General features: G+C 40.6%; 1 protein-coding gene and 1 pseudogene across 2 annotated transcripts; both read left to right on the top strand.

Moving 5' to 3' along the window:
• The first annotated feature begins 1,165 nt into the window (after positions 1-1,165).
• Positions 1,166-11,126, top strand: FAM9A (family with sequence similarity 9 member A). Of its 2 annotated transcripts, none has more exons than XM_078363593.1 (9): positions 1,166-1,271; positions 2,107-2,205; positions 2,719-2,839; positions 3,016-3,047; positions 4,760-4,874; positions 5,720-6,020; positions 7,355-7,453; positions 9,991-10,090; positions 10,195-11,126. In XM_078363593.1, the coding sequence occupies exons 2-8, from the start codon at positions 2,145-2,147 to the stop codon at positions 10,057-10,059; spliced, it is 798 nt and encodes a 265-aa protein (XP_078219719.1). In that variant the 5' UTR covers positions 1,166-1,271; positions 2,107-2,144; the 3' UTR covers positions 10,060-10,090; positions 10,195-11,126. The 2 variants fall into 2 exon arrangements, with proteins under 2 accessions (XP_078219719.1, XP_078219718.1); XM_078363592.1 differs by having other exon boundaries at positions 1,166-1,252; positions 10,195-11,125.
• Positions 11,127-12,928: 1,802 nt separating this feature from the next.
• On the top strand, positions 12,929-14,332 carry LOC100393405 (ubiquitin carboxyl-terminal hydrolase 10 pseudogene; annotated as a pseudogene).
• The last annotated feature ends 455 nt before the right edge of the window (positions 14,333-14,787 follow it).

Below are 14,787 nucleotides of genomic sequence, written 5' to 3'. Positions count from 1 at the left end.
ACCTAGATTGTGCCACTACTGCACTCCAGCCTGGTGATAGAGGGAGACTCTGTCTCAAACAAAACAAAACAAAACAAAACAAACAAAAAAACAAGCAAGTACAAACGAGAAATAAATTAAGTATGCAAATATTTTATTATCTCTCAATAGAGCCTTACTTGAAAAGACCATCACTCCATGGCCAATGGATCTACTTAATCCTGAAATAACCATGAGTGGGGTGTATCTGTTACTATCAGCAGGCCAACCTTACTGCAACAAGAAAGGCCTTTGACAACTCGAGGGTCACCCCTGGGATTTCTATGGCCAACTTAAGTGGAAAGAACTTGCAGGAAACCAGTTGACATTTTTTTGAATAAAGAAATGGCAAGTTTCTCAATCAGTACCGTTTAGTCATCATTTCTTGGAAACAACTATACATCATACAGTTGAAGCCTTTAAAAACATGACTTTGGGGCCGGGCATGGTGGCTCACACCTGTAATCCCCGAACTTTGGGAGGCTGAGGCAGATGCATCACTGTGACGTCAGGAGTTCGAGACAAGCCTGGCCAAGAAGATGAAACCCTGCCTCTACTAAAAATACAAAAGTTAGCCGGGCATGTTGGCATGCACTTGTAGTTCCAGCTCCTTGGGAGACTGAAGCAGGAGAATCGCTTCAACCCGGGAGGTGGAGGTTGCAGTGAGATGAGATTGCGCCACTGAACTCCAACCTGGACATCAGAGAGAGACTCCATCTCAAAAACAAAGAAACAACAAAAAAATAAAAGCACCATCCATTGATTAAAAGGATGCAGCAGGGCATGTTGGAAGTACAGAGGGAATAAGAGGGAGCCTGGGCTCCACTGGCAGGGCGATGGCCATTCCAGCCAAAGGGGCAGGGGTAGCTGGAATGAGCCCGGGGACGAGGTCCTAGGTCACGTCAACTTGGCCTTCATCCCGAGTCCTTGCATCCCTACAGAGGAGAAAGAGCGGACAGATTGTGGGGGCACAGACCCCAAAAGATTGTGGGGACAGAGGCCCCAAAGAGTCCCCCCATCTCAGTCCACAGCAACCATGAGTGGTACTTAGGGAGAGGGGGAGGTGCACCAGTAGGGGGTTGGTCCCACACAGTCCTTCACGCGCATGTGCAGTGAGCTGACCAATCAGCGACGAGCGCGGGAAGCCAGACCGGCTGCTCTCACAGGAGCTGAGGACCCATTTTCTGAGAGACTCGCGCGGTGTCAGTGTCTATAGGTTCTGAGAGCTAGCCACGTAAGGGGTCCCTCAGGTGGTGAGCTGCTCGTGGAGGGGAGGCGGGAAGGCGGGCATGAGGCCCTCTGGGAACCAGGCTGTGAAGTGCTGGGAAGCCAGCTGACCTGTGAGGAGATGGCCCTGGCGTAGTCACCTGGGGCCAGGGTCAGGGCGTGGGCTGAGGTGGGCCCCGGTAGGGAGGGAGCCAGAGCCGCCTGGGTGATCCCCAGGGCCCCGGAGTGTCCTCCGGGCTCGTGCATGTGTGCAGGGGGAGGGGTGGCAGAGGGAAGGGGGCCACGGGGAAGGGGAGTGGAGTCGCAGAGGGGGGAGGGTGGGAGAGTGGCAGACAGATGGGGGCTGGGGATGGGGCAAGAGATGGGGGCGGGATAGGGGAGAGGTGGAGTGAGGGGATGGGCAGGGATTGTGGGGAGGGGAGAAGGAGGGACTGAGGATTCAGAGGACGGAAGGGGTTGGGAGGTGTTGGGAACAGTCCGAGTGGGTTCCTCCAGTCCAGCCTCCCGTCAGGACAGGACACGGGGTCACCAGGGGTCACCTGGCATCCAGGCGGGTGAGTGGCAATTCAGCCCCTGACATTCCCTCTTGAGATGGCTGAGGAGATCCTGTGTCACCCGCAGTCCTCCGGCCCACACAGGTCTCTGGCGGAACCAGAGGCAGGTGTGCGAGGCAGAGCCACCCCCGGGGACGGGCTGGACGGGCCAGGACGGGAGGGGACACTGGCATCTTCTCCCTCCCTCCTGCTCCCACAGGAGACTCGGGGAGGGCCAGCCCCACCCATCTTGAACCCGCGATCCCAATGGCTTTCCTTTCTGACGTCTCGTTTCCTTAGCTTCCTTAGTCGTCTTTGTGCTCACTAGGTTCAGGGGTCGCCTCTAGCTTCCCAGGACGGCCAGTCATGGAACGCGTGGGCAGGAAGCACAGCAGGGGGGCTGCCAAGGCCCACTTGGAAGCTCAAGGTATGGCTGCCCAGGACAAAGAGCATGCAGGTAAACACAGCCCAAGGGGACCCGGAAGCAGGCGCACGCCCAAGGAGACGTCTGTCTGATCTCTGCTGGGGATCACACTGGCAACCCAAGGTCCCCGGCCTCTTCATGGCTTTGGAGTCCACTGTGCACGTGCTAAGACATCCCGGTTTTCAAAGCAGGCTCGAGGGTCTTAGACTTCCCACGGGAGGCTCCACCTCAGGCAGGGTTACAGGTGCTCTCAGAGTAGCTCTTCTCCATGGCTGAGGTCCTGGTGTCCAAGGAGTCTGACCTGTAGTGTGTTGTTTACTGGGACTTGAACCCCAAGGGCTTCCAAAAGTGCCTCCATTAAATGGTCAGGAGCCGGTGATTCCACGTATAGCCCTGCTTGAAATCTTTAGTTGGCAGACAGCCAAAAACAAGTCCACAAACGGTACGTTTCTCCATGAAAATGTCCACAGCAGCGTCTTCCTCTAAAAAAGATTTGTCTTTTAAATTTTGATGCAGGAAAGGATCCAGTAATTGATGAACATGAGGAAAGAAACCCTTTTATAGAAGCAAAGGAGGAAGATGTAACTGCTGAGCAGGGGGAAAGAGAACTTCTTGATGAAACAGATGAATATGAGGGGTAAAGTGTGAAGTCACTGTTGTCTGTCGGATAGAGCCTTTTAGGAAAAGTCATCTTTGGATCATGTCATCACCGTTCTAGTCTATGCAGAACATTTCACATAAGACATTTTTTCCCAACAAACACGGCATTTTGTGTAGTCCTGTGTTAAAATTTTGTTGTAACTTTTTTTACAGGGTTGATACCAACAAGCTAGAAGATATTGCAGGTATGCCTTAGGAGCTATCCATAGTTTTTGAAAGTTATTTTCAATCATACAACTGTTACATAGGTTATGTGAATTAGTGGACAACACACTGTCTTACATGCCTTCTCATATATAGCATTTAGCATACGTATTTACCATAATGTGTTTGATAAATTTTTCTTACCTTTTTATTGTGGATGTGGAATGTGAGAATACTTCTAACAATGATGAAGCAAGAGGGATGGCTTTTCTTTCATACATGTGGAAATTTAATTGTTTAGGGGATATTAGAGGACACTAGAGGAGAAACAGCTCCATTTGTTCCTGTTAGCATACACAGATTAAGTCATATGTCAGTTCTTTTAGCTTTTATTTTAGGTTTGGGGGTACATGTGCAGTTTTGTTATATAAATAAACTGCGTATCACAGGGTTTTGTCACTCAAGATATAAGTATAGTACCTCATGGGTGGTTTTCATCTTCACCCTCCTCCTACTCTCCACCTTCAAGTAGGACCAAGCGTCTGTTGTTCCCCTCTTTCTGTCCCTATGTGCTCAGAGTTTTTAATATGAGTTTTTCATCTTCCTAATTCAGCTGTTCTATTGTCACAGCTTTCTGATGTACCAGAGAAAACTGAATTCTCTAAAATGATGATTTTCTATTATTATTCCAGTAATAAACTGTGTAGTAGAAAAGGAAAGACAACTTTTCTACCCAGTGAGAAACACGTAATTAGATCCAAAAACTCATAAATTTTGTATTGCCATATGAAATATTAGTTGCACTGACTGTTATCAGTCCATATTTTCCAAACAAGTTTGAGAAAATTTCTGTAGAGATGATGGAGACAATACTCTTATTTTTAAAAAGCTTAATTCAGTTTTCAGCTCTTCTATAGTGATAATTCATACAAGCAGTATATTTGGAAAGTTTTGCTCTGCTTGGTGACTAACTTCTGGTTTTGTGAGCTGCCTGCCTGAGCATTATAGATGGGGACTGTAGGTAAAAAATATTTTTATTATGGTACAGATCTTTCATGATTGCTGAAAACTATTCTTAGCAATTGATGGTAGATCTCTGATGTGAAACCGAGTTTAGGAAAGCATTCCTTGTAGTATTACATTTTCCTGAAACACAGCACTATGGATACAAATGTCATATGAAAAGCTCCCAGAAAATATTTCAAAAGTCATTTTGAATGTATTTCTTTATTTAAACCTAAATTTTTATACCTACAGATGTTGCTTCTTTTATCAAAATACAGTTAATTTGCTTAAAAATACTTTTCTTATTGTGTATTATTTCTACCCTTTTGATGGTCTTATTAAATAAGATACTTTTTTGTGCTTTACATGATGAATTGTGACAGTATTTCATGGAACATGTCCTTTGAATTGTAGGACATTTTATAAATTTAGAAAATAGAGTCTCTGTTTGTAACCCTTTCTGCACATTTAAAAAATAGAAACTGTTTTAATTATTTGCTTTTCTTCATCATCCATCAATTAAGTGATTTGCAGTTATAACAATTGGAATCGGAATACTAATATTAATACCTGAAATGTTTTACAGAAAATAAGTGAGTAAATCTTGCTTTTTGAAATGATCTTTGCATTTTACAATTTAAATGTCCTTTAGATATTGCTGAAACATCATGTCCCATACTGATTTCAATATACGCAAAGAAACTACTTTTCAGCATTAACGTTTAATGCACTTTCATTTACTATCTAGCTGACATTAGAGAGGCTCTTGTTGCAAGAAAAAAAATTATTAAAATGGATAAAGCAGCTTACAGGAAAATAACGAACACAATTGAACGTGCTTTGAGTAAAAAACAACTAAAAAGGTATGATCTTTGGCTGTTTGCATAATGACATTTATATCTTTTCTTTGTATTTGTTGGCACAAATAATTTCAAAACTATCCTGTACATATTGGCATCTCTAGTGAACAACATATTTTACTTGACTGTCCCTAAGTAGCTAAGTTTCTTTAGCTTTGTAGCCTCAGTTTAACAGAATTGAGAGATATTACCTAGAAGCCAATGAAGATGACCTCTTTTTGCCTTCTAGATAAAAATTAGTCTTCCTGTAAAATTAATTTATATCCATTTATAGAAATACAGTAGCTAAATATAAGATACATGTCTTCGATGTTCAGTCTGGAGATCCTTAATAATATTCAGTTACTTAGAAAGGGATAACCTTATATTGTAAATAAGTTATCTATTTTAGTTCAATTGTTTTCACTTTTCCTTTTAGAAAATCATTGTTGTGCCAAAGTGGAGAAATAGTTAAGTGAAGTATTTATTTTGGGAAATCTTACAGGATGAATGACTGTGATATTCTTGAACCTACTTATGAGTACCCATATGTTATTTAGTAAGAGGAAATGAAAAGTAAACTGTTGTTAGAGAAAATGAATGTTTCTGGGAAATTTATAGTGCAGTAAATGCTCCTTTGTCTTCAGCATGTAAAGAATGTGAGATAGCTGCTCTAGTAGTCATGAAGGAAAGAATCCTTTCAGAATGAGAGCAACTCATTTCACCTTTTCCCAAAAACAAGATTTCAGCTGCTATTACTCCCTTGCCACTTTACAGCTTAAATTATATCAAGTCAGTTTTGACTTGAAAAGGATTAATTTTTCATCTATGATATGACATATGACAGTATTACTTACTATGTGTTACAGGCAGAAACGTGATTATAGACATACTCTGAAGTTGCTGCATGTCCTTGAAGAATACATCGCAGATGAGCAGCAGGATCATGATGAAGAAGAAACAGAATCAGAAGCAGAAGAAGAAAGAGAAAAAGCAGAAGCAGAAGAAGCAGCAGAAGAACCAGTAGAAGAAGAAGAAGAAGAGGAAGAAGAAGAAGAAGAACAAGAAGAAGAAGAAGAAGAAGAAGAAGAAGAAGAAGAAGAAGAAGAAGAAGAAGAAGAAGAAGAGGAAGAGGAGCGACCACCACCACCACCACCACAATATATAATTGTTGGTATCAGGCTTAGCTTTGTGATTAATCTGTTGTATTAATGTCTCAGATAGGAATAATTCATGCAGAAATCCAGAAAAGAAGAAAGAGAACATAAACCCAGAGAGGGGGACCCGTTAGTGGACTGCTGGACTAGGAGAATATAATTGTCACGCAGTATTAGGGGTCCAATTGAGGTCAGCATCATAGGATTAAGAAGTTAAAGTGACCCCAATTGGCATACTTGTGCCAGAGCAGCTATAGGGTTGGAATTTCCTGGATTGGGGTGTAGCTGAGCACATTGATAGAGGGAGAGTTGGGCAGGGCATAGACACAGGGATGCGGTTGTGATGACTGGCTGTGGAATTTCAGCTGGGACTGAGTAACCTGAGCACATGGGGGTGGGGCATTGGTCAGTGAAAAGTGTTCCATTCAATGGGTGTCAGGTCCCAACAGACTCCTGAGCTGTAGTACTGAAAAAAGTGACCCACAATGGCAAAGAGGTAGTGGCTGTATGTTGGAAAGATGGAGAAACAGCTGAGTGCAGTGGTCAAGGGGTGGGACTCTGAAACCACACTGCTTGGGATCCAACTCCAGTTTGATCATTGCTAGCTTGGAAACCATGGGCAAAGTATCTCTGTGCCTCAGTTTCCTTATCTATGAAAGGAGATATGGTAAGAGTACTTACCTCAGAGTCCTTTGGAGGATTAAAGGGTTCCTGTGTAACGGGTTCATTTAAATTTTTCAGGATATAATCTGACCTATGATTGCTCTTTATTATTGCCATTCTTAATATTACGTACCTGTTAAAGTCACTGGGAAAGACAAAATCTAGGGGATGACTGCGCAAGTGAGTGCCACGTAGAGGAGAGAACACTGTAGTTGGATATTAGATCAAGGTGCAGAAAGCCAATCATTATTGGAAGGTTCATCTATTTATGTGCATACTGAAATGACCAAGATTTAGTACATGTTTAAAATCTTAGTAAGAAAGAATGTTTCTTAACTTCTGTATCAATTTTACCTGTGATCAACAAATTGTAGTAAGAGTCATCAGATACTCTTCATTTGAAATCAAGAATTAAGACATATGTGTTGAATATGTATAAGAAAGAAAATTCTTTACTCAGTGACTGATGAAAAAGGTTATTATATCAATTTAGTGTATGAGTGGTGAACACAGTTTTTTAAAATTGGTCATAAATGTTTAAAAACAAGAAGTTAAGATTTAAAGAGTATCCCTTTAGAGAAGGGATAGATTTAAAGAGTATCCCTTTAAAGCTAATGCAGAATTATGTTTTGTAGGTATTAAAATTTACCCAATTTTTGTCACTACTTTGTTTTGTGCTTCTAGAAAACATTTCAACAACAACAGAAGAAGTGGCAAGAACATAGAAGTGTTAGGATAAAGAGGCTAAAAGAGATGAAATGTCTACATGAGCAATTCCTAAAGGTCTGTTCTATTTGGTAACATGATACATTATAAAATTCAATGTGTGCATAATGGAAGAAAGTCTGCTTGTTTCTGAATGTGTGGAAAGATATTTTGGTTATACGTTTTAAATTACTTACCATTTTAACTTTGAATGTATTGTTCCAAATTTAATGTAACTAGTAAATGTATTTTTAGAATTAATGAATAGTTTTGTGAGAGTTATTTAGAACAGGAAAAAGTAAATTGGAAATTTTACCTGGAAATATACATCTTGTATATAAAACTGACACTTTATGACCACATTCGCCCATTTATGCTGGAGGCTGCAAATTTCGTGTGTGTGAAAAATCAGATCTTGGTGATGACCTTCAGCAGCAGGATATACATGACTCCTGCAAACTTAGCTTACCAATAATGGAACAATAGGCATAAATGGGTTTTAATGAAGGTTTTATTTCAGTTTTCAGAACATCAATGACAAATCTGTGGTGGAAGGCAAGAAGTCCGTAAATCCTTTCTGGATGTCTTTTATACTTGTGTTGTTTGAAGAATTTTAGTTAAATAGGAAGTAGGCAAGTGTAACTACTGAGTGTCTCTTTTGTTTCCTGCTGTAATACAGGAGTGTTTTATGGCATATTCACTTTCAAAATTATCATTGACTAGTAATGGTTTTACATGACAATTTGCAATCATATGAGATGGTTCAGATGTATAACAGAATGGGAAAGCCAGCAGATTATTAACACGTTGTGAATTGGGAATTACCTGCTGTCGTACAGCACATTGGCAAATAGTCATCGGACAATGACCTCTTCTTCATGTAGATGTATATAATCTAGGAAACAATGCAATTATTTTTAGGGAAGTAAGGTATTCTTTTTAATAACCTTGTGAAAATACATGTTCACATGTCACTCTTCTACACTGAGACGTGGTAAGTAAACTTGAGAAAAGAGTTTGAAAATAATTTTTTTTTTTTTTGAGACGGAGTTTCGCTCTTGTTACCCAGGCTGGAGTGCAATGGCGCAATCTCGGCTCACCACAACCTCCGCCTCCTGGGTTCAGGCAATTCTTCTGCCTCAGCCTCCCAAGTAGCTGGGATTACAGGCATGCGCCACCATGCCCAGCTAATTTTTTGTATTTTTAGTAGAGACGGGGTTTCACCATGTTGACCAGGATGGTCTCGATCTCTTTACCTCGTGATCCACCCGCCTCCGTAAAATTTTCAAGCAACTTGAGGATGATCTATACACAAACAGTTATTTAAATACAAGTCACAAGTAAAGAACATGTTGCTACAATGTTCCCTAGAAACCATTTATTAATTGGTACGAACATGAAACTAGAAGTTTTCCTGTCAACATTAATGCTGCATGTTACCACTTAGGGTAGGAACTTTGCTATCATCTTGGACTCTTCTGAGTCCGTTATCCTTCCCATCCAGTTATCACCAGGCAAGTTTCACCTCTGCAATGGTCCTTAAATGTCTTTCTTTAAATTCCCACTGAGGCTGCACTAGTTCAAGACCTCATTCTTCCTTGCCCATACTATTAAACTCTTCTCTGAGTTCTCTCTTCTATTCTGAGCCATCCTTCATTGATCAGCAATATTATCTTCCTAAATCCCTTTCCTTCCTAAAATGCTTCCTAGCCCTTCCCTCCTCCCATCCTGTCAGTGGTGCCCATGTCTCAGTTCTTAGATATTCAGAGACTCTCTCCTTTACATGACCCCCTCCTAGGCTTGTTTTGCTGCCCTGTGTCTTTGCTCCAGCCTCTCCAGGTTGACAGCCTTCCCTGAAGGAACTCACCGTTGCGCCTATGTTTTGCTCTTCCCTCACAATGCTTTTAATTTTTTTTCCTTTTTTTTGACCAATTGAAACCTTTTGCCAACTAGGCCTATGCCAGTCTCCATCTCTGACTACATGTCCGTGTGGGTTGCCATTCCATAGCACTTGCACAACTTTTGTATTACTTTTTTTAATTCGTGCATTTGCTCATGTCACAGGAATATGGAAGAGATTATACATTTTTTACTTCTTCCTCAGAATTAACATACGACATTTTAGGGAGCAGGGGATGTTGAACTATTTGTTGAGTAAAGACTATATATTTCAAACATAGTTACGTTTCCTCTAACTTGATGAGGTCATATCACCAACCATTTTATCTCTTCAGTGGAAACCACGTTATGTAGACTACTGCTGATAATAAAGGGGTCACTACCTGCTGAAAAAAATATAATGTTTCATGATATAAGACTGCCCACCTTTTTCTGTCTTTGCTCCGTCTTGATCTTAAGAAATTCTTCAAGCCATTTTATTCAAGCGAAGTCCATGACTGTTGGACTTGCTAAAATTGTCTTCACTGAAATCTGGCATTAAAACATTTAAGTGGATATTTGGAGCTCCATATATTGATTACAGTTTTTTCCTATTTGAAATAAATAACCAGCATCCTTTGAATATTATGACCTGTTTCCTTTTAACATTTGATTAACCCCGTTTAAAAAGTGAGATATAAAGTGGTGGTTTGTCAGTGAACTACACTTTCTTCTAGGCTACCAAGGAGACTGGAAACAGTTATTACAGCATTTTTTCTGATGAAGAAAGTGAACTTGATGACTAGCTATGTTTTGAAAAAAAATTGTGTCAGAACTGTAAGTAGTGCATATTTAATATTCAAAACAGACTTTATGTAAGCACTGGAATATTTTATTTGCAGAAATGTATATCACAGTTACTTAAATTTTTTTTTAAACAGATTTTGGAAGAGTTGGAAGCTGCTCAGTTGTCTCTTCAACCTGTGTTATTCTGATGACTGAAGAAATAACTTGAACCTATGTTATATGATACAAGCATAACTTGAGCTATAGTAGACTACATGACAGTGTTTTGAAAATTCTTGTATAAATTAGTATAGCTCTTCTGTCATTTGTCTGTTAAAGGCCAGACCTCATTTCTATGATCTGTTGAATGAACCCTAGACACTTCTGTGAGAAAGCAGCATTTGCAGTTATGTACATGGTTAATTAAATTTTAACATTAAAGATAATTTAAATGTAGGTTTGGCCTCTGTGCATATTTATCAGTTCCAAAAATGTAGAAAGCATGGGCATGGAAAAGTACAGATTTTTCTAATAAAAGATGACAAACTGGCCGGGTGCAGTGGCTGATGCCTGTAATCCCAACACTTTAGGAGACCAAGACTGGCCAACAGGAGTATGAGACCAGCCTGGCCAACATGGTAAAACCCCATCTCTACTAAAATTCAAAAATTAGCCGGATGTGGCACACATCTGTAGTCCCAGCTACTGGGGAGGCTGAAGCAGGAGGATTGCCTGAACCCAGGAGGGCGGAGGTTGCAGTGAGCCAAGATTGTGCCTTTACACTCCAGCCTGGGCAACAAGAGCAAGACTCTGTCTCAAAAAAAAGAAGACGACAACAAAACCTATCTTATCTGTGCATTCTTTTGTATTTACTCATTAGGAGAAAGAAGCAATTCCAATGAAAGTGTGACTTCAAAAAATATATACTCTATGGTCTTATCGAAATTATTAAAAATACCTTAATATCTATGTTCTTGAAAAAACTACTATAAATGATTAAGGCAACTGAGCAAAATATATTAATATCAGTGCTGTGCCACTGGTTTGTGGGTATATCATTTCCACAGAGGCATCAAAATGTCACTTAGTTTTGGTCCACCATTCAATGATACCTCCCCTTAGCATTGCATTAAAGTATTTTGTTAACATTTATATATGCTTACAATTATTTCACATCTATGGCAAGGTAAATTATGTAGAGTGCTGTCGTTTTCCAGTTTAATATTCGTGGATTATGTGGAAGTTTATACGTGCACCTAAAAACCTGAATGATGAATTTGCCTACCTTTCCTTTTTTAATGTGCAGTCTTCACACATAATAACATATAACAACATGTTAAAAAGATTTTTTGCATGTTGCAACGTGTTAAAAAGATGTACATGTAAAAGGATTTTTACATGTAACAACGTGTAAAAAAAGAAATGTACATTTGGAAACACTTTATTTAGTAAATATGAAATTCAGAATATATTTGGAGTAAGTCAATTAAATGTATTCTTTTGCTGAGTTTCTAAAATTCCATTCGTGAATCATTCAAAACACAGTAATTGGGAGGAGAGGGGCGACTTCCTCTCATTTTTCCTTGTGCTTTTTATTTGATTGGCCCCTATATATCATTCTTATCTTTTCTAGGTTTTCTAAGTTTAAGAAAAAAAATGTTCATTCCGATTTTGTTTTTCTGCCCGCAATCACTTATACAGGAATAAATGAGTCCCTGTGGTGAGCATTTAATTCCTAAAGTTAGCATTTTCTAAAGGATTTTCCTTTTACCCAAAGCGTGTGTTGATACTACTGAGTACTACTAAGTACTACTTCAGGCTTCTAAGACGATCCTTATTTGAGATCTCTTTCAGTAGTTACGGAAGCAAAAAAGGACTGCAGAGGTCCATGTGAGAGTTCTGTTGTACATACAGGGCTATCTGACTGTTTATAGTGGAAGGACAAGAAAGAGGCAACAATGTACTTAGTGATGTAACAGTTGATATTTACGTCACCCTTTACTACTTCAAGTGAGTAACTGTGTACTTAAAGTCACATATTTTTTAGAGGCAAGGTCTTGCTGTGGCCCAGCCAGAGTGCAGTGATGTGATCATAGTTCACGACAACCTTATGAGTGAGAATATGTGGTGTTTGGTTTTCTGTTCCTGTGTTAGTTTGCCAAGGATGATCATTTCCAACTTCATCCATGTCCCTGCAAAGGACATGAACTCATTCTTTTTTATGGCTGCATAGCATTCCATGGTGTATATGTGCCACATTTTCTTTATCCAGTCTATCATTGATGGGCATTTGGGTTGGTTCCAAGTCTTGACTATTGTAAATATGCTGCAATAAACATACCTGTGCATGTGTCTTTATAGTAGAATGATTTGTAATCCTTTGGGTATATACCCAGTAATGGGATTGCTGGGTCAAATGGCATTTCTGGTTCTAGACCCTTGAGGAATAGCCACACTGTCTTCCACATGGTTGAACTAATTTACACTCCCCCCAACAGTGTAAAAGTGTATCTATTTCTCTGCATCCTCTACAGCATCTATTGTTTCCAGACTTTTTAATGATTGCCATTCTAACTGGCATGAGATGGTATCTCAATGTGGTTTAGATTTGCATTTCTCTAATGACCAGTTATGATGAGATTTTTTTTCATATGTTTTTTGGCCACATAAATGTCTTCTTTAGAGAAGTGTCTGTTCATATCTTTCAATCACTTTTTTCTCCCATTGTGTAGGTTGCCTATTCACTCTGATGATAGTTTCTTTTGCTGAGCAGAAGCTCTTTAGTTTAGTTAGATCAAATTTGTCAATGTGCGGGCGAGAAGATGGTGGCGGCGGCGGAAGCAGCGTGAGCAGCCAGAGGAGCACCGAGTCCCATTGAAATGGGCCGCCATGGCCCTCCACAGTCCGCAGTATATTTTTGGAGATTTTAGCCCTGATGAATTCAATCAGTTCTTTGTGACTTCTCGATCTTCAGTTGAGCTTCCTCCATACAGTGGAACAGTTCTGTGTGGCACACAGGCTATGGATCAACTACTTGATGAATTACTGGAGAATGTAACCCTGATCCATAAACAAGTGTCACTGCAACCCCGTGGGCTGATCAAGAAAGGAAACTGGTGCTACATTAATGCTACACGGCAGGCACTGGTTGCTTGCCCTCCGATGTATCACCTGATGAAGTTCATTCCTCTGTATTCCAAAGTGCAAAGGCCTTGTATGTCAACACCCATGATAGACAGCCTTGTCTGGCTAATGAATGAGTTTACTAATATGCCAGTACCTCCGAAACCCCGACAAGCTCTTGGAGATAAAATGGCGGGGATATTCGCCCTGGAGCTGCCTTCGAGCCCACGTATATTTACAGACTCCTGACAGTTAACAAGTCAAGCCTGTCTGAAAATGGTCGACAAGAAGATGCTGAGGAATATTTAGGCTTCATTCTAAATGGACTCCATGAGGAAATGGTGAACCTAAAGAAGCTTCTCTCACCAAATAATGAAAAACTTACAAGTTCCAATGGCCCCACAATCACTACGTCCGTGAAGAAGAGCAGGAAGAACAAGGGGAAGGAAGTGAGGATGAATGGGAGCAAGTGGGCCCCCAGAATAAGACTTTGGTCACCCGCTAGGAGGATTTTGTTTAGACCCCAATCACCGGCATTTTTGGTGGACACATCAGGTCTGTCGTTTACCAGAAGAGTTCAAAAGAATCTTCCACTTTGCAGCTGGATATCCAGTCTGACAAGATAGGCACAGTCCAGGATGCACTGGAGAGCTTGGTGGCAAGAGAATCTGTCCAAGGTTATACCACAAAAACCAAACAAGAGGTTGAGATAAGTTGAAGAGTGACTCTGGAAAAGCTCCCTCCTATTCTCGTGCTACACCTGAAACGATTTGATGCCAGAAGCTCATCAAAAATATTGAATATCCTCTGGACTTGGAGATTAGTAAAGAACTGCTTTCTCCAGGGGTTAAAAATAAGAATTTTACATGCCACAGAACCTATCGGCTCTTTGCAGTGGTCTACCAACACGGCAACAGTGCGACAGGTGGGCATTACACTACAGACTTCTTCCAGATCGGTCTGAATGGCTGGCTGTGCATCGATGACCAGACAGTCAAGGTGATCAACCAGTACCAGGTGGTGAGACCCACTGCTTAACGCACAGCTTACCTCCTGTCTTACTGCCGAGTGGACCTGCTGTTGACCCTCTGTGCGCTGTGTGTGCCCCATGCCTGCTTCGTAGGACACCAACTCACACTAACTTCCTGCCTCTCTTTAGTGGCTCTTTAGAGAGAAACTCTTTCTCCCTTTTGTGAAAATGGGCTAGAATGCAAAGGAGATGCCTTGGGGTTTGTGCACAGCGTAGTTTATGTTGACCTTTCACTTCCAAATCAGAATCATTTGGTTGAAATAGACCGTTGCTTGATTTTAGAAACTACACAAAATCCCATATTTCTAAAATAATGCTGATTCCTGAAGAAAGTGGAAGTTGCATTTGATTCCCAGTCTCATTGCTTAGTAGAAGAAATCCTGCACCAGCAACACTTATAAATTTGTGAAAATGAATTTTATCTTTCCTTAAAACAGAAATTTTTTAATCCATCACACTTTTCTTGCCCTGCCCTTTAGTTTTTGATAAATGAGAAAAATGAGCCAGTTATCAACGAAGAACTAGTTCTTATTTTAAAAGAAAAATAAACAAAACACCAAAAGCATTGGCAACAAAAGCCAAAATAGACAAATGG

Source organism: Callithrix jacchus, chromosome X (assembly GCF_049354715.1).
Source record: "Callithrix jacchus isolate 240 chromosome X, calJac240_pri, whole genome shotgun sequence".
Taxonomy (NCBI): domain Eukaryota; kingdom Metazoa; phylum Chordata; class Mammalia; order Primates; family Cebidae; genus Callithrix; species Callithrix jacchus.
The sequence above is the reverse complement of the archived record's forward strand: the minus strand, read 5'-3'. Positions and strand labels throughout refer to the sequence as shown.